The 25,665-nt window shown below is 35.3% G+C and overlaps 1 protein-coding gene across 1 annotated transcript in view; it reads right to left on the reverse strand.

The window, feature by feature from the left end:
- The window catches only part of SRBD1 (S1 RNA binding domain 1), a 192,406-nt gene that overhangs the window by 126,769 nt on the left and 39,972 nt on the right, over window positions 1-25,665 (reverse strand). The window contains exons 9-14 of the mRNA XM_077915267.1: window positions 25,207-25,342; window positions 17,225-17,328; window positions 11,698-11,805; window positions 7,630-7,787; window positions 3,927-4,017; window positions 3,046-3,153 (exon numbers count right to left, since the gene is read on the reverse strand). Coding sequence (XP_077771393.1) covers window positions 3,046-3,153; window positions 3,927-4,017; window positions 7,630-7,787; window positions 11,698-11,805; window positions 17,225-17,328; window positions 25,207-25,342 — 705 coding nt within the window. The remainder of the gene's footprint in view (window positions 1-3,045; window positions 3,154-3,926; window positions 4,018-7,629; window positions 7,788-11,697; window positions 11,806-17,224; window positions 17,329-25,206; window positions 25,343-25,665) is intronic.

Consider the following 25,665-nt stretch of genomic DNA (forward strand, 5'->3'; position numbering starts at 1 on the left):
TTTTCAGTATGAATACCTGACAGGATTACAGGAACACATAGAAGATTATCTGTTCAGGAGGTAGTAAAAACGACTGCCAGAGAAAGCATAGAAATTTTAACTTAAATGTAGTCTACTATGTAACTTTGAAGTGTTAGATGAGAAAACAGTGATTCCTTATAAAGGCAAGGGGAACAGGCAAAAAAATGAAGTCAAACAGCTGATTTTCTGAAAGCACTCACTGTAAACTATGATTAGGCATTTGCATTACTTAAGGACTTCAGAAGCATATACTAGAATACTAGCAGAGAGATTCCACAGTACATTAAAAAAATACACTGTAACCAAGTGGGGTTCAAATCAAAACTGCAAAAATGGTTCAAATGTAGGAAATCTACTACTGTAATTCAGCATACTAATAGGTCAAAAGAGAAAAAAATACACATGATTATAGTAAAATTCTAAAAAAGCATAAACGTTATCTTTCTTGATTTAAAAAAATAAAATAATCATTATTTTAAAAACACTTGTAGGGGATCCCTGGGTGGCGCAGTGGTTTGGCGCCTGCCTTTGGCCCAGGGCGCGATCCTGGAGACCCGGGATCGAATCCCACATCAGGCTCCTGGTGCATGGAGCCTTCTTCTCCCTCTGCCTGTGTCTCTGCCTCTCTCTCTCTCTCTCTCTGTGACTATCATAAAATAAATTTAAAAACAAACAAAAAAAAAACTTGTAAATAAAAGCTATTTCCTTTATTTTTTTAAAGATTTATTTATTTATTTATTTATTTATTTATTTATTTATTTATTTATGAGAGAGAGACAGAGAGAGACAGAGACAGAGACAGAGACATGGGAGGAGGGAGAAGCAGGCTCCATGCCGGGAGCCTGATGTAGGACTCGATCCCAGGACTCCAGGCTCGCGCCCTGGGCCAAAAGTAGGCACTAAACCCCTGAGCCACCCAGGGATCCCCAAGCTATTTCCTTTAAATGATTTTTTAAAATATACAAAAGGCAGTATTAGACTTGAGGGAGGTACTAGAAACATGCTCATAAAAGAAGGAAAAAAAGGGTCTAATATCATTATTATTATTTAACAGCTTTTCAAAGATACTGCATGGTACCATTAGACAAGAGTAAAAGAGTAAAAGAAAATCAAAAGATATAAAACTTGAAAAGGAATTCATTATCTTGTGCAGATGGTATGACCATATACCTAGAAATCTAAGAGAATCAACTAAAAATTATAAACAATGAAAGAATTCTGTACTATGCCTAGGGACATAATTAACATAAAAACAGTATTCCTTTATATAGAGATAAAAATAATGTAGTAAAGTAATTCTTAATAGATACACAAAAATAGATAAATGCAAAAGAAGTTTTAATATTTAATATACGAGATAATTATGAAGAAAATGTCAAAGTGTTACTGAAAACCAAGAGCACTCTCCATTTTAATGATGAAGTAAGGTAAACCTCAGAGAGGCAGAGTAACACTTCCTAACATGTAAATGGTGACAGTAAAAGATGAACCTAGATTTGTCTGACTCCAAAGCTCATCCTTCTTCTACTGCAAGACACTGTTGAAAGTTCAATAGATGTACCCTCCATAAGCAAAACCAGATGAAATTCAAGAAGCCTTCACTATTTAATATTTTTAATGATCTAAAAGTTCTATTTGTAAGCACTACAAACGTACCCAAGATATTTATATTAAACATGAACAAGTTAAAAAAAAATCAGAAAAGTTGCCTGAAATAAACTGAACCAACTATATCAGGTCGTTGTGTTCAGTTCCCAAAAGGACTGGATGCAGGACACTTGGCTGGCTCAGCTGTTGAGCATCTGTTTTCAGCTCAGGGCATGATCCTGCGGTGGGACTTAATCCCATATTGGACTCCCTGCATGGAGTCTGCTTCTCCCTCTGCCTCTGTCTCTGCCTCTTTCTCTGGGTGTCTCTCATGAATGAATAAACTTTAAAAATCTTTTTAAAAAAGGACTATATGCATGTATACAGTTCCCAGAATAGAGAAGATCCACAGTATTCCCCAGACTACTCTGAACAAGAAGGGGTACGGGGTGGCGCTGAGGTGGTCTTTTTAATCTGGTCCTTTCCTGTACCATGGCCCTGTAGCACCTACAGCTTGTTCCTGACCTCCTAATTCCCTTTGGTTACCCCGAATTTGTTTTCCTGACATCTTGATTATACTCTTGGCAGATGGAACACTACACTAAATACAAGGCCCTTCTCTTTTGGCCTACCTCCATGGATCCTAGGATTCTTCTTCCAGTGTTGGGTTTTGTTTGATGATCCTGTCAGTCACATACTCATCAGCTGACTATACTTAATTACAAGATTTCTTAAACAGCAGCAGAAGATGGTGCTTGTGCACTCCTCCCTAGATATCAGCTATGGTAATTCTCTTGTCATGCAATTAAACCCAAAGAACTTAATATTCTACTGTAGTTTGGAAAAGGTAAGCCGGGCCACCTAAGGTCCAAAGGTAAAGTAAGGAAACGACGGTGAATGAAAGCAGAAGTACTATAGATCTAGGGGCAGGACTAGAAAAATGGGTCATGCCGATCCAAAGCTATTCAGAAATTAACTAGATACCTATATAAAATGAAAGCTTGTGATGAAGATACAAACAAGAAAGGAATATCAGAATTACCTGTAATTGATAACACTTACCTTGGCTGTCAGTTCTAAAAACCAACAATTTATAGGCATCAGAACTTTGCGAGAAAAAAAAGCTAAGTTATCCACAGTCCTATGTTCTAGATAGTAGTTAATTAGAGTCCTCCCATAAGATACAGCCTGGAAAACCCCATGAAACCAAGTAAGCCCTATCCTGCTATTCTATGAGAGTTTTCAGGATATTGAAACTCAAATTTCTCTAGGAGACAGACACTTTACATTGTCCTACAAAGAGCTTGTGTGCAGTAAGAGGTGGTATACAGGCAAAGAAGATGCATATCACAAAAAGAGAAGAGAGAATTCATGACAGAAGGAACTGTAGAAGTTCTTTTGCCTCTCAAAGAAAACAAACATTCCTAACATCCTTACCAGTAAACAACATCCAGTGGCGCAAAGTAATTTTTCATTATCAGGTCAGCAAAGTAAGCTTCTGTTTCCCGGCAGGCAGTTCCATTTCCAATCACCACCGTGCTGCAGCTTCAAGGGATAAACAAGATGAGAAATGGAATGAGCTCAAGGCATGGTTTAAATCAATCAGGAGAAAATAACCAGAATGCACAAATACTATCATACGATGATCTTATTCTCTCATATAGCCAAGCAACATCTCCACTATTTCACAAAGGAGACACAGACTTTTGTAGAAAAAAATAGGACAATGCCCCTGCTTTTGGTATGGGAGGCAATGGAGAAATATTTCACTGTCAAACAATCAAGAACACTCAGCTTTCTTCCTATCTAGAAGGAACCAAATTTACACATAGATAAGAAATTCTGGAGCATTCTAGGCCATAATAAAGACACCAGGACTGAATTATATGATATGTTGTCAAATAATGTCTGAAGCTTCAAACTACTATCACACATCTACTCCTCAGATCCATAAAAAAGAATGGAAGGAAGGAAGAAAAGAAGGTGGGGGAAGGGAGAGAGGAAAAGAGAGGGAAAGTGAGGGAGAATAAATGAGAGAGTGAGAGAAAGAGAAAGAAACCCCGAATCAAAGAATTCAGTGCTCACTTTTGCTCACACTACCACCTGTCATTAGCGAAGGTGGCAGAGGAAGGAAGAAGCATCCCTCCGGAGTCTCCAAATGTACAGTTCTTCAACAATTTGCCCCAGCATTGTTTTACATGATTCCTTCTCTCTCACCAAAGCACTTCCCTTAATCCCTCCCTCCAAATTAGGAGTTTCAAAGGTATCTCTGATTGGCTGAGCCACAGAAGTACTCAAAAAGTTACTTATTTTCATACTTGAAATTCAGCAAAAGTCTCTTTATTTTCTCTGCCTCTCGGAAGCCTTGTCCACAATGCAAGTAAACCACATCAGTATGCAGTATCTGACCTTAGAGAAAATGAAAAGAATAAGCCATTTTGTAAGAAATTACAAAACACATAGATGATTTGATTAAGTAATTTGTACCAGAAAAGGGAACTGCTTTATCTTTTAAAATGCAGGATAAATCATTCACATTCACGAAATCAGATTCTCCTAAGTAGTCTGCAAATTTGTTACTTCCAAAGTTATGAGAACAATATTTTGCTATTTATTATTAACAAAATCATTATTAACTAGATTATACACCATGATACTTAAAAGAGAAATGGTTTTTAATAATATGTAACATCAAGCTAACATCTACTGATATGTACCAAATTCCAGAAAATGTTGTAATACTCTTCTATTTCTTCTTTTGGATATGTGGATTTCTTTACTTTGTGTAATTCTTAAGCTGCATATTTATGATTTGTGCGCTTCTCTCTATGTTACCTTATATTATTATTTCAGTGAAAAATATATTCAATATTTAAGGGTAATGACATCAAGAACAGGAATCATGAGCTAAGTGACCAACTTAGGAAGCTATGAAAAGAACAACAGAATAATCTCAAAGAAAGTAGAAGGAAGAAAATGATGAAGTTAAAAGCAGAAATTAATGAAACAGAAAAATATATACATAATAGAGAGGACTGGTGAAGTTTAAAGTTGAAAATCACTTAAGGAAAACAAATACTCTTAGCAATACCAATCAAGAAAAAGAAAGAAGATATAAATATATTGAAAAAAGAAGATATACAAATAAATCATATAGAAATGAAAAGAGGATATTACTAGAGCTTCAGGACAGATTAAAAAGATATAGAGACTATTATAAACAACTTCATGTTAATTTAAATGATGAAACGGATAAATTTTTGAGAATGTGTTACCAAAACAGACTAAAGATACATACATATATATGTGGGAGTGCATACGGTATTTTTAAAAAGTCATCCTACAAGCAATACAAATAACATCATATCCAAATACAAATACACATGATATTTCAACAGATGCAGGAAAAGATACTGATAAAACATTTTTCCCATTTACTGTAAAAATGTATAGAATAATAAAAAAAGATGGAGAAAGTAGGACAGCAAAACCAAAAACCAAAGTTATATCTGTAACAAAGTTAACTCCACAAAACTAAAAAGATGATCGATCAAGTGGGGACAATGCAACTATCAGGACCTACGTGCATTGGCATTTCTGTGGAGCAAGTAGAGAGGAGTATCTCATGGATGAAAAAATATCAAAAGGTACTTTCCTGTGATATGGGAAAGACCTCCACATACTCTTAATTTATAGGTCAGTAGAGAGACTGCCCACTGAGTGCAAGAAGGACTGGAAAACTCTGATCTCTATGAACTCTTGAAACTAACATGCAGAATATTCCTTTTAAGACAAAAATCCCAACTGAGGAGAACCTGTTAGGAATCATATCCTTATTGAGAAAGATAGAGATAACATGGGCAAAGGAAAAAGAAAATCCAGGTAAAAGGGAGAAAGCATCAGGAAAGCAGATTCCAGAAGATAGAAGACTCTATATTCATGTAGATATTAAGGTGCCTTCCCATGTCAGTAATTTGGGGAAAAAAGAAGTGATAGCTCCAGAGGTATGTAGCTAGAAAACCTTTCCTGACCTGGTCTTCTATACCAACAGCTGGGAAAAACAAATTTTATGTAAACCTAAGCACAGAAAAAGATTACAGTCTAATTCCATATAGAATGGATATTTTTTAAAAAGGAAATTTTAAAAAAGACTAGCATGACCTTACAGAAAGATGTGTCCACAAAACAGAAAAATTATAACCTAAAGCTACAAAAATATAATAGAAAATGAGAATAATGTAAATCAGAATTAGAAAACCCTAGAAATAACAAGTTCAAAACTGAATTAGACATGAAAAAGTTATTTTCAAAAGAAAAATCTAAATCAAAAGAAACACAAGAATAAGTATAGAAGTATTACATATTATATGTGATATATATGTAATACATAGTATCATAGAATCATAGTACATAACAATATAAATATAATAAATAAGAGAACTATGGGCAGCCCAGGTGGCTCGGCATTTTAGCGCTGCCTTCGGCCCAGGGTGTGGTCCTGGGGTTCCAGGATCGAGTCCCGCGTCAGTCTCCCTGCATGGGGCCTGCTTCTCCTTCTGCCTGTGTCTCTGCCTCTCTCTGTGTGTCTCTCTGTGTCTCTCATGAATAAATAAATGAAAAATCTTTAAAAAAAATAAGAGAACTATAAGGTAAAAATAAGAAAACATAAAACGCCAAAAAAAAAAATTAAAGTGAAGAAGTTCACTATAGAACTGAAATCTATTTCTTATAAATACCAAATGGAAATTCGAAAACTTGAAAACACAATAATTTAAATAAATAATTCAATGGATAGTTTTAATTGCAGATCAGAGATAACAGAATAGAGGCTTAATTAACATAAAGACAAACAACAGAAAACAAAACAAAAGAATAAAAAACAGAAGAGGGAGTTGAAAGGTCCAACATATATTTAATTGGAATTCCAGAAAGAAATTCAAGAAGCTCTACAAACCCAAGCAGAATTCATGTACTAAAATCCCCCACAATCGCGCACGTGCGCGCGCGCACACACACACACACACACACACAGAACTAAGTACATCATAAGAAAACCTCTGAAAAACGAGAGAAAATCTTAGCAACCTGAGGAAAAAAGATATCATTACTTTCAAAGGTGCAATAATAAGACTTTTGGTTGAGTTCTCACTCTCAACAAAAAGTGTACTAGCCAAAGGGGGGGGGGGGGAAATGAAATGACACCTTTAAAGTACTGAAAATAACACCAATCATGAATTCTATACCCATCAAAAATATCCTTCAGAAATGAGGATAAATCAGAATCATTTTAGACAAAAAAGGACACAATTTGTCACCAGCTGACCCCACATTAAATGTAATAGTTTAGAGAGTTAGGCAGAGAGAAAATAATCTCAAATGTAAATACAGAAATGCAGTAAGAAATGAAGAGCAAAGAAAAGGGTAGGTAATAAATATGGGGAAAAAAATGCTGGGCAAAACAATAAAAATGTCTGGTATTTTAAAAACAAAGAGTTAAAATGCATCATACACAAATACACTACAATAAATACAAGTTGATGGGGGATAGTTACTAAAACCTGAGCCTAGTTTCAACATTTCTTCTGTGACATAGGGAAGGGCATAAATAATAGTAATATGTGGAGATTTTTTATCAACAAAAAGACAAATAAGAAGTTTGACTTTCTGGCTCTCCCATCGCTATATGTGAGAAAACTATTTTCTAAGCCTTGAAATAATTAACATTATTTCCAAATCCTCACAATATGTATGATGTGAAACTTATGACCAACCAAACAACTTTTATTATTTTTATTTATTTATTTATTAAAGATTTTATTTATTTACTCATGAAAGACACAGAGAGAAAAGCAGAGACATAGGCAGAGGGAGAAGCAGGCTCCATGCAGGGAGCCCAATGTGGAACTCGATCTAAAGACCCTGGATCATGCCCTAAGCCAAAGGCAGATGCTCAACCACTGAGACCACCCAGGCATCCCCAATCAAACAACTTTTAATTGAAGAGCTGAAAGTTGTGCTTACTGGTAGGAGAAATTATAGCCAATTTGCAACCATGTTTGTAGCCAGGATCCACTCCCATCAAGGTGCGCCCTGGAACAGGGCTTGTTAAAAGGAGCTGACGGAGGTTCCGTCCAAACATTAGCACTGATTCCTTCTCTGCATCTGATGTTAGTTTGGCTCTTTAGAAATAAAAAATAAATAAATAAATAAATAAATAAAAGGAAAAAAGTATTTAGTTTTTCATTCACCCAAAGTTTCTTCCTAAAAAGTGACATCCCATACAGGAGTATTTATTGTAACAAAATGAAGAAAATATTACATATAAAATTATATTGAATCTATTTTTGTTAACTGCAGTAATACATGAAACCACAAACTATTCTGATGTAAATCTGAGGAGTCTGTCATACTTACATTCCTTCCCTATCTGTTCTTTATATACAAAATCTATATGTATAAATATTTATGTATGTGACAGAAACAGAGTATATAAAGGCCTAGACATCACAAAGGAAGTCAAGTTAATGATTTGATTAAAAATATAAAAACAAAATTAGTGATAAATTATTGAATCCTAAGTAGTCTCTTCCCATCAATACTTAGTTTTACCCTTTTACCCATAACAAATCTCAATGTCATTCTCTCACTCTATTCAATTCCCCACGTTGAGCCCCACCTTGTCATTCTCAGAGATGTGACATGACCAAGAATATTAGTAACCAGGCCAAGAGCCATGCCATGTACATAATTTCCCAGGTTTTCTCCAGAGAAGTTATTAAACATCTGATTTTAAAACTTTTTCTAGGATAAAAACATATGTCTATAATGGACTTAAAGGTATTAGGAAACTAAGTTTTAACACCATTCACATTCTTTCTTTCTCTTTTAAAAAATATTTATTTATTTAAGTAATCCCTACACCCAACGTGGGGCTAGAACTCATGACTTGGAGATCAAGAGTCACACAAAATTCTGACTGAGCCAGTAAGTAAGGTGCTCTTTAAAACCATTTGTCTTCTTAACAAAAGCTCTTAGCATACTATTCTCCTGAAATTCTTAAATATTTTATAAGAAGACCCATTAGAACAGGTACAGACATTCATGCATGGCCACAAGAAAACTGACAGTACAAAAACCATTCAAAGCACACTTCATATCAGTGCTGAGGCCAAATTATCTACATATCTAAAGGCACACACAGCTAATTAATGTCTGTTTTTCTGTCCTGAGTCAGTTTCTTAAGGCTTTTCTCTCATCTTTTTTTCACTGTTGTCACCCTCCCTGCATTCAGTCAAGCAACATGAAAAATAACACAATAGATATTTCTAAATCTTCACTTTTAACTTTATAAAGTGAACATCTGTTGTCAGTCTTATATAAAGTACCATGATTGGTGTGAGATACAAAGCTGAAAAGACAGGATCCCTGCTTTGAAAATGACTATAGAGTGGAAGAAACAAAAATAATCAGATCAGTATAAACAATGATATGTGTTATGCTAATGAGAACATATGGGAGGGAGAGCTAAACTGCAAAACTTCCTAAAAGAGATGTCTCCTTGGGTGAATCAAGAAGAATAAGTAATAGAGTTAAGCAAACAAAGGCAGGGAGAATAGAATGAAGGCATAGAAAAATGTTGCAGGCAACGGAAGCACCATACATAAAGACTCACAATTCATTACAGAAAAAACAAATGGGGGTGCCTGGGTGACCTAGTTTGTTAAGTGTCCGCCCTCAGTTTGGGTCATGATCCTGGGATCAAGCCCCACATTGGGCTCCCTCTGCCTCTGCCCTCCCTACCACTCATGCTCTCTCACTATATCTCTCTCAAATAAATAAATAAAACCTTAAAAAGAGAGAGAGAGAGAAAGCAAGTAATTTCATCTGCTAAAGTAAAAAAAAAAAAAAAAAAAAAACCTTATGTCTATAAGGTTGTAGAGCCAAGATGAAATCAGACCCCAAAAGGCAATGCATGATCTTCTAAAAAGCTTGGATTTAATCCTAGAGACAAAGAGGAGCCACTGGAGAATTTTAAGCAGAAGAGAATGAAATAATCAGATGGAAGTTTAAGGATGGCATTGTGAAAAGTATAGTATGGCAAACAGACAGATACTATCTATGATCCTAGAATAGTAATCCAGACAAGAAATTATGATATCTTGAGCTAAAACAGTAACCACAGAGACCAAGAAGAGGCAAAATTCAAGGTATAATAAAGGATGGGAAAATAGGCAGCACTTGGTAGCTGACAATGCAGAATTGATGAAAAAGGTAGGTGTGAAAAATGATACATGGATGCATCATCTCGATAGTTTTGAAAATAAGAAATCCAAAGTAGACTGCATCATATATGGTCAACTGAATCAAATGTTTACAAAATAATATAGTCTGTATGGTTGTTTTAAATACTCACACATGAACGGGGAAAAGTCTGGTTAACAATAATTATCTCTAGGAAGTGAAATTTTGTCGGGTTTTTTCCTTTGTGTTTTACTGATTCTTCCAATTTTTCTATATTAGGACAAATTTCTTTTTAATTAGAGAATTGAAGTAATCTTCTTTAAAGAAAAATCAATTGGGAGTTTTCTCCCTCAATTGCTGTTCAAGTAATTATGAGTATTTTTATAAGAGACACATCTGCAGACAATGTCTGAAAACTGACTTATAGACTAAAATAAGACATATATTTTTTTAACCACAGGTATTTTAGAAAAAGAGAAGAAAAGTGCTCTTGCTTGCCCACTGCAACAGAAGTCAGAGAAGGATTATGGCTTAAACAATCCCACACCAAACTGTTTACATTAACTCTCAATGAAATCATTCCATAGGTAGTGAAGCTACTCAAGGCCAAATGTATGAAGAACTGTCGAAAGCACTACTGGTCATTATATGCAACATGAAAGAATAAACAAGTTAAAGAAAAAATATACAAAAGGAAATGAAATTTTGAATAAGGTAACTTTCTCTTTTTCCTTATGAACAAAACCCCTTATTTTTAAATGCTATTCCTTAGCACTCAAAAGCAAGAGCTGTTACCTCACACAGACTTGAAATGAGATAGGATTCTAATAGAAACAAAATTGTTAAGGGACAACTGAGGTATGAAGGATGAATCAAGAGAATGAATGACTTTGATAAAAAAGCTGGTCAAAAAAGCTATGTGTCTTTTTAAATACTAACCTTCTCAGTCCCTGTTGTCAACATTTCCAAAGTCAATGGCCAAGTCCAGGCAAACATTATAAAGGCTGCTATCAACTTTAGTGAGATTGAAGAGATGGATAGAGATCTACAGTTTTCAAGTAACCCTTGCTGAAATCCATAAGTAAGAGAGAATGAAGAAAGTCTAGAGTGCATAGGAAGGAATCTATGAGGAAATGGATGGTCTGAAGATTGACTACAAAGACAAAGGCTAGAAAAGCAGGGAAGAGGTTTTTGCCTCCGCAACCTTCTTTCCATCTGCTCCTCTACAAAAACCTGCAATCTGTAACTCAGCTCTTTTGTAGTCCTTCTTTGTAACCCTTAGTCCTTCTACTAGTCACTTACGTGGCCACTTTAATCATCTCCTCTAATATTTGCTCATCACTGCTGATAATTATTTACCTAAATAACTCTCATTTGGAATTAGAAACATATATATTAGCTTTCTCTCTTCATAGTAATAAATTCATCATATGCTCCACTGATTTCCTTATGCTGGTTTTGGTTCTCTTACCTCTAAAAACTGCTTCCAACCAAAATCTCCATCAACTTCTTAGTTTATTATCCCAAGCTAAATCTCTCATCAATAAAACCACTTGCTTGTCTTGGCTGTCAAACTGCAAAACTGGTATTGTAGGACTGGAAGGGTACACATTAACTGGTCAAGATTTGAAAAGTGCATTGTAATTAGGAGCTATGTTTTGTGATCTGCACATGTGAATGCCTTTACAGTTTGAAATCTAGGCTTAACTACAATTGCTTTGTGATCCTGGCTCAGTTCTTCGGATTGGTTAAGGAATCAACAGATATTTACTTCATGTCTAAATGTGTCTATCACCATACATAATAATAATAATCAGTTCATAAAATTACATATGACAGGATACGTACCTGAACTCTCTACAGAGAAGAGGATAAATAAGGCGTTTAAAAGAATCATCGAGTGAATTGTGTAAGATCTTCATTAACTCTGGCCTTGCAAAGCCACGTGGTCTCCACCTGCAAAAAAGAAAAGGCTACACTAAAACCGATGTAGTAATAATAAGACCATGAAAGGGCTCCTGGAAGAGGGGAGAGGAAGTGGAGCAGAAAAGGGGGAAAAACTTTATTGAAGGCAAAGTAACCTAATCTGTAAGAAAAGACTGTGATGTCTGGAAATTATTACTATGACATCTGGAGTTCTTATTTTTAAAAACCTGGTAACCATGGTCACCTATACAACTTAAGGGAGAAAAAACCTTCCTTATTCTAGGAAGAATCTCCAGAACATTATTAATAATGGCAAAAATCTTAAGATATAAGAAAGTCACCAGAAAATGACTAATGACTGCTATGAACTAAATTATGTCCCCTAAAATTAATATGTTAAAGCCCTAACCCCTAGTGAGATGGTATTTGGAGATACAGCCTTTGGGAGGCAATTAGGTTTAGATGTGGTCATGAGGGAAGGGCCATCATGATGGGATTGGTGCCCTTTGCAGAAAAGATTATCAGAGAGCTTGCCCTCTCTCTGTCCCTCCCTCCCCCAGCCAGGTAAGGACATAGTGAGATGGCAGCAGTCTACAAGCCAAGAGGACGGTTCTCACCAGGAACAAATCAGCTGGTTCCTTGATCTTGGACTTTCCAGCCTCTGGAACTGGTAGAAAATAAACTTCTATTGTTTAAGCGACTGAGTCTATGGTATTTTGTTTTGGCAGCAAAGCTAAGACAAACATGTATCCTTCTTTGTCTATCCCTTTATCTCTTCCTGAGAGTTAAAGTAGATTGAGCAAAGGAGAAACTATGTTTTAACCCTTGACTCTTGCCATTCCTTAGTAGAACTCACTCTACTCCTCAGGTTGCAGTGCTCTATCTATGCAATGCATACATGCTGATGGATATAAATGTCAGAGAACTGAATGGTAGGTAGTGGACATTGGATAAAGAACAATAAGAGAAAAAAAAAAAAGAACAGTAAGAGAAAAACACAAGCTAAAAAGGACAAATTCAGTCCAACCCCTTCCAGGTTCCCATCCATCTACAGCATCTCTGCCCTTGCCCTTCAATGACTCTTGAGTAGAAACCATTAATAAAATATTTATTTTACAAATCATAATAAAATAAACCACGAATATACCTTAGGGACACTGTCATCTATCTTTCTTACTTATCTCAGGTAGGAAATTGACTATTCAGTGGGCAAACATTGAAGCAATTATAATGTGATACACCAAAGGTTTCATAATAACAACTAATTGAGTCCTTTCCATAGAAGGTTACTATCTGAGTAGAATAAAATTTTGTTTTTTAATTTGAATCAAAGTGCTTTCAGGACATATATCCTTCCATTCAAGTCGCTGTTACTCCCTAATGTCACCTTTACCTGAGGACATGAGGGTTAGGGAGGAGTAGGAGACAAATTAGACATACATTATTAATATTAATATTATTGCTGTTATTATTATTAATTTGGAGAGCCCAATGTCAAGAAAAGATGTCCCAGAAGAAATATCTGAGATAGGGTTTTTTTTTTTTTTTTTGAGATGGGTTTTAAAAAATGAATTGTGCTTTACCAAACAAGACCCAGAAAAAAAAAGCATACTGGTAAGAAACCATAGCACATAGCATAGAAGCATGAAAGAACATGATGAGTCCTTTCAAGTAGATCAGTACTGCTAAAGCATAACTGTCAAAATCAGTAGGAGGTAGATGGGGTTAGAAAATATGGAAGCGGACAAATCACTAAAGGTCTTATATACCATGCAATTGAGGTTGGCAAGTTAGGAGAGAACACAATCCTGGGTCATGGACAATATGCTAGGAAGATAGTCCATAGAGGCAGGAAGGCCCTAATGGAGTGATTTTTTAAATGTATGTATCTGTTATCTGCTGCAAGTCATTCCTTTTAAGACCAAACCAAAGTTTCCCGATTGCTAGTAGGAAAACCACAGAAATCCTTAACATTGCCTACTCAATCCCTTTGGAGGCCTCAATAGTCTTTCTTAAACCTTACCTCTTGCCCCCACATCTACTGTGAGTTCCTTCCAAACAATTCCCTACACTGCAGCCAGAGTGATCTTAAAATGCAAACTGATCGTGACAATCCTCTGTTTAAACTCGTTATTGGTTTTTCATTACCCTTAAGATAAAGAATAAAATCCTTATTCTGTCTAGAAAGCTACGGATGATTGGGTTTCTTGTCAATCCTGTTTCTTGTCACTATCAGCTCCTTTCCTTCTGTCTCTGACCTACGTATGCACACACCACAGACTACCTTAGGGTTCCCTGTTACAAACTTTTTTTTTTAAGATTTTATTTATTTATTCATGAGAGACACACAGAGAGAGAGAGAGAGGCAGAGACACAGGCAGAGGGAGAAGCAGGCTCCATGCGGGAAGCCTGATGTGTGACTCAATCCCAGGACTCCAAGATGATGCCCTGGGCCAAAGGCAGGGGCAAAACCACTGAGTCACCCAGGGATTCCCCACTGTTACAAACTTGTATGAAACACTGCACTCTTTCTTTTTTTTTTAAACATTTATTTAGTTATTTATTTTAAAGATTTATTTATTTATTTATTCATGAGAGACAGAGAGAGAGGCAGAGACACAGACAGAGGGAGAAACAGGCTCCAGGCAGGGAGCCTGACATGGGACTCGATCCAGGGTCTCCAGTATCATGCCCTGGGTGGAAGGCAGCGCTAAACCACTGAGCCATCCAGGCTGCCCTGCACTCCTTTATAACCTCAGCATACTCTTAACCATTTACTCAAGGTCTTCTCCACTAAACTACATTGTCATCAAGGAAAAACAGCATACTTGTCTGGTTTATAGGAAGATACCCAGCATCTAGCAAATAACCTGAATGGGTGAACATATGAGAGAGGTGGAAGGTGGAAGAAGTAGGGACAAAGAGAGTAAGACAAAAAAGGAAGAGGAAAAGGAAGAAAAGATTTGAGGAAGTATCTTCATTCAAATGTATTTAAAAAATGAAAACAATTCCGAGAATGGTTCTTTGTTTCCCAAAGTATTTTAGTTGGCTCTTGTTTCAGTTCTTTAGTTCCCATACAAATGAAGAAACAATTATCTATATAAAGAGAAACTTCTAGAACATAACTGAAACTTTTATTACTATACTATAGTAACATAAAGTATTATAGTAAAGGTCAAATAATATTACCATTTATTCAATTGGAGAACTGAATAAAATAAAATATGGAGGAGCCAACAAAAACCATTTAAATCTCTGTAATGAAACCATTCCTTTACATTTACTTAGTATGAAGATAACAGTTTAAAAGCATAACTAATACTTCCTTAATTATTGAGGACAGACTCTGAGCATTATAAACATTCATAAGAAAATAAGATAGAAGTTGTCTCCAGTTTACTGTGATCTTTTTATAAAAGACATTTCTAAAAAGGAGTTCTGCATAATAATCCCACTACTTTGTATTAACGGATACCACTGAAGGCTACACAATTACATGGAATATCATTTAATTCTCTTAAATCTGCGAAAAAGGTATTACTCATCATTTTGACAATAATGAATCTGAGAAAGAAATTATGTGCTCAGTCATAAGGGAAAGAAGTAATATAACTGGAATTCAAACTCAGATATTACTGTTTCTAGGATTTTGTTCTTTCTATGAATATCTCTTAGAATTTCATATTTTAAATTAAAATTATCTAATTTCTTAATACAATCATTTAATTCTATGGTTTCTTTTAGGCATTTGTTTCCTTTCTATTTTTAATGAAATTTGTTTACAAAAGAAATAGGCATTCATTAAAAAGGAAAAAGAACTCTAGAGAAGAATACACAACAGAAAATTAAAATCTCACATCAGAGGTATGAAATAGATCATCTGCATTTTTTCAAAAAATGTTTACACATACATAGACCAACTTTTTGCCATTAAAGAGACTATACTATAAATACTAAATATAAACTGTTTTTTTAACCTAATGGAATACGTTTATATCTCAAAGTTAGCTCTATCTCAACTTCTTCAAGATGGCTGCACAGAATTCTACTGAATGGATATAATATAACTGACTTATACAATTTACCTACTGATTAACATTGAAATAGCTTCACTCGATGGGTCCTTGGTTAGCTTTATGTGCTCATTAAGCAAGCTGATCCTTCATGGAATTGGTTTTTGGCAAACGAATTTCCAATGAATTGATGAAAGAACTATATTGGATGAGAAAGCTAACTTCCAAAATATAGAGCACTTATTCCTCTCAAAGAAAAATCCATCCAACTCTTCAAATAGCTTTCCCAGGAATCTCCCTAACTTAAGGTTACAGAGAACTAGCTTAGGAGGAGCATACCACAAATCTGCATGTCCTAACTGCTAGGCAAGCTTCTTTACCTTTAATAGATTTTTTTTTTAATTTTTTTTTTATTTATTTATGATAGTCACACAGAGAGAGAGAGAGGCAGAGACATAGGCAGAGGGAGAAGCAGGCTCCATGCACCGGGAGCCTGACGTGGGATTCAATCCCGGGTCTCCAGGATCGCGCCCTGGGCCAAAGGCAGGCACTAAACTGCTGCGCCACCCAGGGATCCCAGCTTCTTTACCTTTGCATCAGTTTTCTCATTGGTCAAATGGCAGCTACAAATCTGCCCTACCAACTGAAATGTTTTACATAACTGAAAAGTTAAAAATGAAAGTTAGAAATTCTATACAAATATGTGGTGCTATTTTAAAAGTTCCCTTAACAAAGGAAAAAAAGATAATAAAAGGTTACATAAGTTTAGACAATTCTCTGAAATATCCAATAAACTTAATTTTTTTTTTAATTTTTTTTTTTATTTATTTATGATAGGCACACAGTGAGAGAGAGAGAGAGGCAGAGACACAGGCAGAGGGAGAAGCAGGCTCCATGCACCGGGAGGCTGACGTGGGATTTGATCCTGGGTCTCCAGGATCGCGCCCTGGGCCAAAGGCAGGCGCTAAACTGCTGCGCCACCCAGGGATCCCTTAATGTTTGTTTCAATCATCCTTAATATGCAAAATATTTTAAGTAAATTGCATATGCTATGTTTAGAGACTTACATTGTAATATCTGATTAGTTATATTCTTATTTCATTCATCCTTAATGGTCAAAACATTTAGATATGCCATTATACATTGTTTTTATTATTTTAATTTTTTATAAAACATTCTGTATAAGATTTGAATGATACAAAAAAGTATTAAAATCCCTCTCCACAGAGATAACCACTATTAATAATTTATTTTAATATTTAATATATTCTATTTAAACATACACAACATTTATACTTTATTTTTAATGTAAAAAGGACACATTTACATTGTTTGTCAATGTTTGCTTTTTGTTTAACAGAATGGACATTTTCCCATATCAGTATGGTATTTTAGAAATGGAAGAAAGGAAATTCTGTAAAAATCTATAAACAGACCTGTTTTGGATGCACCACCTGCAGAATTCATTCTTCACTCCATCAGAAATGTTGACTTTGACAGTCAGTATCTTCAAATTTTCTCCACGGTTAATTGCCAGAATCTGAATGCGAACATATATGGCAAAGACTGAGGGTACACTAAATAGGTAAATGGTCAATTTAACCAGTCAACATTTGTGAAATAGAGAGGTTATATATAGCTCTCAATTTATTGCTATATAAAGCTATATCAACTTATTAATTTATTTACAAAAATGCATTTAAAAATAATCATTTTTTATACTTTAAAAAATTGTAATAAAATATAGGTATGAAGCCTATGCCATTCACAGAAAGAGACTTTGGTGATCTAAAAACCTCATGTCAGAGTTGATTAACCGAAGATTTTTGATCATCTGGAGCTAAGAAATTTTCTTTTTATATTTCTGAAAATATATTGTTAAGATATACAAATGTGCAAATTCCCAAGTGGAATAATAACTACTAACTGTTACCATTTATTGGGCATTTGCTAATGGTGAGGTCTATCTCAGCCCTTTAGATACTTATCTCATTTAATTTTCAAAGCTACTGGTGCATTATGCATTATTTTCACTTTATATAATCATTTTATTAAGACTAACTTATCCCAAATAACAAAGATAAGAAGTGAAGGAAATATTTAAAATCAGATCAAGCAAATGTCTTAAAATACCTTAAAAACACTCCTTTAAAGAAAAGCAAACAAACCTAAAGCAGGTAGAATAACAGAAATAATAGAGGGTAAATTGAGAATAGAAAAAAAAAAGAAAAGAAAATAATGCAAGCAAAACCAAAAACTGTTTCTTTGAAAATATCACAAAATTGAGAAGTCTTTCACTAAACCAAGAAAAAAGGAGGAAGCATTCCAATTACCAAAATAAAAAATAAGAGGGGCCATTACTATGGAAGTTATAGAAATAAAAAGGACCATAAGAGAATACTATGAAAACTATTATGTCAAATTACATTCCTTAAATAAAATGGAAAAATCCTTAAAAAGACAGACTGCCAAAACAATAAAATAGAAACAGAAAATATGAAAAGATCTATAATAAGTAAAGAAGACTGAATTGGTAATTTAAAATTTTCCCACAAGAAAATGTCCAGATGGCTTTACTGTGTAATTCTACCAACCATTTAAAGAAGAATTAACACCAATTCTTCACAAACTTTTCCAAAATATAACACAGAAGAAAAAGCTTCCAAAACTCTATTTGCTCAGAGACCAAAACCAGATAAAAACATTGCAAGAAAAAAAAAAAAGATCATTATCTCTTAAGAATATAGATATAAAAATCCTCAATAAAAAAGTAAACCAAATCCATAAATATATAAAAAGGATTACATACCAGGATTAAGAGGGATTTATTCCAGGAATGCAAGGTCGGTTTAACATCCAAAAATGAATTAACATGATACATCGTACCAATAAAATAAAAAACAAAAATCACACAATCTTCTTACACAATAGATGCAGAAAGGATATTTGATAAAATTCCAGCTTTGTCCATGACAAAAACACTCAAAACACTAGGAACAGAAGACAACTTCTTCAATGTGATAAAGGTCACATATAAAAACCCCACAGATACTATTATATTTAAGGGTGAAAGACTGGATACTTTCTACTTAAAATTACAAGGGTCTCCTCTTGTCACTTCTATTCAACTTTGCATTGGAGATTTCAGCCAATTAGATAAGAGAAAGAAACAGAAGACATTAGATGAAACAGAAGACATTAGATTGAAAAGAAAGAAAACTATCTCTATTTGCATATAGCGTGATCTTGTATATGAAGAACTCTATAAGGAATTTGTAATAAACTTATTAGAACTAATACAGAGTTCAGCAGGATTTCAGGATAATCAATTTCTACACATTAGCAATAAGTAATCTGAAAATAAATGTTTTAAAACATTCTTTACCATAGCACCAAAAGGAATAAATTTAACAAAGGAAGCAAAAAATGCATACTCTGAAAACTACAAAACATTGTTAAAAGAAACTGGAAAAAGTGGAAAAATATCCCACGTTCCAGAAGGCTTAATATTGCTAAAATGGCAATTCTCCCTCATCTGATTTACAGATTCAATGCCCTCCTATCAAATCCCAGCTAGTTTCTTTGCAGAAATTGACAAACTAATTCTAAGATTCATATAGGAACCCAGAGTCAATCATGAAAAAGAAGAAAAAAAAAAAAAGTTGAAGGAAAAAAAAAAAATTGATGGACTCCCACCTTCTGATTTCAAAACTTATAAAGCTACTGTAATCACAATTGTGTGGTACTGGCATAAGGACAGAATAAAATTAAGAGTTCAGAAATAACCATACACCTACAATCAACTGATTCTCAATAAGGATGGCAAGACAATTCATTAGGAAAAATAAGGTCTTTTCAACAAGAGATACTGGGATGACTGGATAGCTATATTCAAAAGAATGAAGCTAGACTCCTTATATCATCGTACACAAAAATTATTCAAAGTTGGTCACAGACCTTAACATAAGAAGTAAAGCTATAAAATCCTTAGAAGAAAATATAAGAGAAAATCTTCATGACCATGAGTTAGGTAAGGTCTCAGACATAACACTACATGCACAATCAACAAAAGAAAAAATAAATAGATTGGACTTCAATAAAATTACACATCATAGGATACCATTAAGAAAGTGAAAAGAAAACATAGCATGGAAGAAAAGTTTTGCAAATCATTTCTCACATAAAGGAATTACATCTAGACCAGATAAATAACTCTTATAACTAACAAGGGCAAAGCCATATCACCTCCACACCCTAAGTAGGAACCAATATAATAAGGGTCCAAGAAGAATCTGTGGGATACTTGATGACTCTTCATGTTACCTACACCAAACAAACACCTTCTCATGTCTGCATATTACCGTAAGTCAAAAAATTAACAGTTGTAAATGATGGAAAATACCACTCTAATCTTTTTCATTATTCTCTCTTTTAATAGTAAAATGCAGATGGAAGGAAAAATTAATTTTAAAAATGTCATACTGAAGACTTCCACACTTGGAGAACACTGGTAATCTTTTGATTCCAATTCTCCCCCTCATCTTCCTATAAAACCTTAATAAAGAGATTAAAACAGCATGGGACCCACATCTTTGGTATTCCTAGGGAACAGAACTAGACTGCATTCTGATTTTTCCAAAGCCACATACAAAGTAAGGCAACAGCAGAGCAACATATTTAAGAAAGTTAAGGAAGAAAAAAAAATTCTACTAATCTAAGCTGTCCAAGTAGCAATCTCAATGGAAACAAGTGAGAATGTATTAGAACTCAGAGAATACTGTACACACACACCCTCCTTGAGAAATATAGAAGATCAAGGGTCAGTTAAGTATGGTACATGGGCTAAATCCAGTAGAACATCTGTTTGCATATATAGAATTTTATTAAAACACAACCATGCTCCTTTGTTTATGTAATATCTATTACTGCTGTTGTGCTGCAATGGCAATTGTGTAACTGCAGCAAAAGCTTCCTGACTCAGAAAATCTAAGACATTCATTCTCTGGCCCTCTACATAAAAGTTTGGCCAACTCTCTACTAGTCTACAGAATCAACTTCATTTACTCAAAAGAAGACTGGAAAGTTCTGGCAAAAGGACTAAGGCCAAGCATTTCATGTAACTGCAGAGCTAAGATTAAAACAAGGGGGGAAATCAATTTCTACTAAGAAATTAGAGGTTGCAGTCCTGATATCAATGTGGACTGTAAGTTAAAAACCATTAAACAGGGGATCCCTGGGTGGCGCAGCGGTTTGGCGCCTGCCTTTGGCCCAGGGCGCGATCCTGGAGACCCAGGATCGAATCCCACGTCGGGCTCCCGGTGCATGGAGCCTGCTTCTCCCTCTGCCTGTGTCTCTGCCTCTCTCTCTCTCTCTGTGTGACTATCATAAATAAATAAAATTAAAAAAAAAAAAAAACCATTAAACAAGATAAAGAAGGGGGATCCCTGGGTGGTGCAGCGGTTTAGCGCCTGCCTTTGGCTCAGGGCGCGATCCTGGAGACTCGGGATTGAATCCCACGTCAGCCTCCCGGTGCATGGAGGCTGCTTCTCCCTCTGCCTGTGTCTCTGCCTCTCTCTCTCTCTCTGTGTGACTATCACAAATAAATTTGCTGAGTGAAGTAAGTCAGTCGGAGAAGGACAAACATTATATGTTCTCATTCATTTGGGGAATATAAATAATAGTGAAAGGGAATATAAGGGAAGGGAGAAGAAATGTGTGGGAAATATCAAAAAGGGAGACAGAACGTAAAGACTGCTAACTCTGGGAAACGAACTAGGGGTGGTAGAAGGGGAGGAGGGCGGGGGGGTGGGAGTGAATGGGTGACGGGCACTGGGGGTTATTCTGTATGTTAGTAAATTGAACACCAATAAAAAATAAATTAAAAAAATAAAATAAACCAAAAAACAAAAAAAAAACAACAAATAAATTTAAAAAATTAAAAAAAAAACAAAACAAGATAAAGAAGGACAGTGTATATAATGTAAAAGCCACATTCTGGTTTCAGACTAGAGCAAGGGGAATAATAGCACACTTTAAAGATGCTCTTAGGTGTGACAGAACCAAAACAACAGAGAAGAAAACTCCAAAAGTTCATCCCTCTACAACAGTAACAAACCGGTAAAAACTGTCAGAATCAACTTTTTCAGATCCCTGGACCCTAATAAAAAGCTTACAACAATCAGAGGAACATCTAAAGAAAAAAGAAGCCACAGAATTTTGTAAAAGAGCACTTTTAACTTACCCATTTGGCATCCTCTGCTCTGCAGATGACCAGTGGCCAAGAAGATAACACAGCCTACATTCCTAGCACAGGCTGCTAGTAACAGAGGGAACAACATGGGCCTTATTCTAAAAAATTTGTGATTGTGTGTTTTGATCTGATGAATCCCTGAAGGATAGACTCCAGAGTTTGCCTTTGTTTTGCCCCAGAACAGAAGCCATTTCCTGTGTGGCATGTGTTTAAAAAGTACTTAAAGGCAAATGCATTAGTCACATTGTTGTGGGGTAAGGGATAACAGTAGGTGATGAGGGATTACAGGCAGAGCAACCAATACACAGACAAAAAAAAAAAAAAAAAGCCCTAGATGAAAAAAAGGCTTAAATATTAGACACTTGAGGGAAAGGGTCTTTTTAAAGTTCCTGCACAGATTAGAGAATCTCAGAGTCTGTGTGCATGCCTGGGACTAGACATATGTTCTGAAAAGACCTTAAGCTTTCACCTTTGACTAACCCATTTGCATGGGCTCCATGCAAACAGGAAGCCAAGGCTAAGGGGGAGATGTAAACAATCTTGCTATGCTAATGTTGAAGAAGTACCTCCAACACACAGTCAATCTGCAAGAACTCAGAGAATGTGTTTTTCTTTTTGGCTCTAGACATTAAGAAAATCTCTGTCAAATAACTAGCTGTCCACCAACCTAATGTTAGAGATCTCAGTGGTCACACATGACAAAGAATCATTTCAAAAATAGTTTAGAAGGCACTAAACAAACAACAAAATCCCCAACAGCATCAACAATAAATACTGAGGGGATCTGTTTTTCAGTGTTGCCAATTTATAACATTCAAAATGTCAAGTTTTTAATATAAAAAAATTACAAGACATGCAAAGAAATAAGAAAGTATGCCCCATCTACAGGAAAAAAGAAACTAACAGAAACTATCCCTGAAGAAACTCAGACATTGGTCTTACCAGACCACATTATTTTTTATTTTTTTAAAAGATTTTATTTATTTACCCATGATAGACATATATATATATATATATATATATATATATATATATATATATATATATGGAGAGAGAGAGAGAGAGAGAGAGAGAGACAGGCAGAGAGAGAAGCAGGCTCCATGCCGGGAGCCCAATGCAGAACTCGATCCCAGGACTCCAGGATCACACCCTGGGCCGAAGGCAGGCGCCAAACCGCTCAGCCACTCAGGGATCCCCTCCAGACCACTTTAAAGGAAATAACAGAGGATCCCTGGGTGGCTCAGCGGTTTGACGCCTGCCTTCGGCCCAGGGCTGATCCTGGAGACCCGGGATCGAGTCCCACGTCGGGCTCTCTGTGTGGAGCCTGCTTCTCCCTCTGCCTGCGTCTCTGCCTGTCTCTCTCTCTCTCTCTCTCTGTCTCTCATGAATAAATAAATAAATAAATATCATCTTTAAAAAAAATAAAGGAAATAACAGAGACATAAAGGAAATCAGGAGAATGTGGTCTCAACACAGTATCAATAAAAAGTTGAGAATTAAAAAAATAAACCAAATAGAAACCTTGAGCTGAAAAAAAAAAAAAAAAGAAAAGAAATCCTGAGCTGAGAACTACAATGACTAAAATGAAAAATTTACTGAAAGTCAAGTTCAATAGTTAATTTGAACAAGCAGAAGAATCAGCAAACTTGAAGGTAGGTCAACTGAGATTTTACAGTTTGAGAAGGAAAAAAAACAGACAAAGAAACAGAAACAGAAAAAGAAATAAACAGAGCCAAATAGATCTGGGGGACATTATCAAGTATACCAACATATGTATAACAGGAGACCCAGAAGAAGAGAGAAAGGTAGAAAGAATATTTGAAGAAATAATGACTCTAAATTTCTCAGTTTTAATAAAAAACAATCAACATATCCAAGAATCAGAATGAACCCCAAGAAGGATAAACTCAAGGTGACACATTATAATCCAACTGTCAAAACCCAAACCCAGAGGATCCTAGCAGAGAAGTAATTCATCATCTGTTAAGAACTCAGTAAGATTAACAGCTGTTTCTTCATCAAACCATGGATGCCAGAAGACAATGGGGTGATAAATTCAAAGTGCTGAAAGAAAAAACTGTCAACCAAGAATTCTATACCCAGAAAAAGTTTTGGAGATTGCACAACAATGCAGATATACTTAACATTACTGAAATGTACATTTAAAAGTAGTTAGGATGGTAAAATTATCACTTAAATATTTGTTACATGTACTTTACCACAATTAAAGATAAATTTTAAAATACAAGGAGAAATTAAGACCTTACCGATAACAAAAACCGAGAGTTTGTCACTAGTAGACCAGCCCTATATGAAATGTTACAGGAAGTCCTTCAGGCAGAAATGAAAGGACACTAGATAGTAACTCAAAAGCATACAAAGAAATAAAGAAAACTGGTAAAAGTAGCTACATAGGTAAATGTAAAAGCCAGTACTATTCCATTTTCACTTTGTAAATCTTTTTTTCCCCTTTATTTTTTAATTTTTTTTAAACATTTTATTTATTTATTCATAGAGACACACAGAGAGAGAGATGCAGAGACACCGGCAGAGGGAGAAGCAGGCTCCATGCAGGGAGCCTGATGTGGGACTCGATCCCGGGTCTCCAGGATCACACCCTAGACTAAAGGGGGAGATGGCACCAAACCCACTGAGCCACCAGGGCTGCCCTTTTTTTCCCCTTTATGACATAAAAGCCACTTTCCACATTATAGATAGAACATATGACTCCAATTAGGAAAAAGAACTAGTAAACTGAAAAATGCTATTAAAGGACTAAGATGTAGTAACTATAATTTATACAATTAAGTGTGATCTTATACTTTATTCTAATTCAGATCATCTCTAATTTGTATGTCACATGGAAAAGATCCAGAATTGAGCTCAAAGCCAAGCACACTGAGAAGCAAAGTCTAATACGAAAGAAAGTCAAGGTATCTAAAGTGGTATATTGTCAGCTCTGCTAATAATTCTCAGTTTTACTAACTTGTCTAGGTCTTGAGTTCCCCATTTGTGAAATGGGAAGGATATGACGATATTATAAGAATTTATGAAAAAAAAAATGGTTGCCCTAAAATTCTTTAATTCCTTAATAAGTAAAGTAGTAGGCAAGTCCAAAGTATCATCATTATTGTTATCATCAGAATGGACAAGAGTTTCCTTATTTACCTGATGATGCTGGATGTTTCTTATGTTGCATGAAAAATTCTGGTAGAGCAGAAACTTATCAACATCTTTCTCATTTACTTTTTTTGAGGACACTTTTGCCAGAGATGATTGGATACAAATATACCTATTTTGGCACCTGTTCAGATAAATATTCAAAAGCAAGCAGTTATTAATATATGCTCTAGTAAAGAAACACATTATATGGAAATAATGTTAGCAAAAAACTTAGGCTATTACCAAGTGAGATTTTTTTAAAGATTTTATTTATTTATTCATGACAGACACAGAGATAGAGAGGCAGAAACATAGGCAGAGGGAGAAGTAGGCTCCCCACAGGGAGCCCAATGTGGGACTTGATCGCAGGACTTTGGGATCACAACCTGAGCTAAAGGCAGACACTCAACTGATAAGCCACGCAGGCATCCCCCAAATGAGGTTTTTTTAAATGATGTCCAACTA

This window comes from Canis aureus, chromosome 11, assembly GCF_053574225.1.
Source record: "Canis aureus isolate CA01 chromosome 11, VMU_Caureus_v.1.0, whole genome shotgun sequence".
NCBI classification, from domain to species: Eukaryota; Metazoa; Chordata; class Mammalia; order Carnivora; family Canidae; genus Canis; species Canis aureus.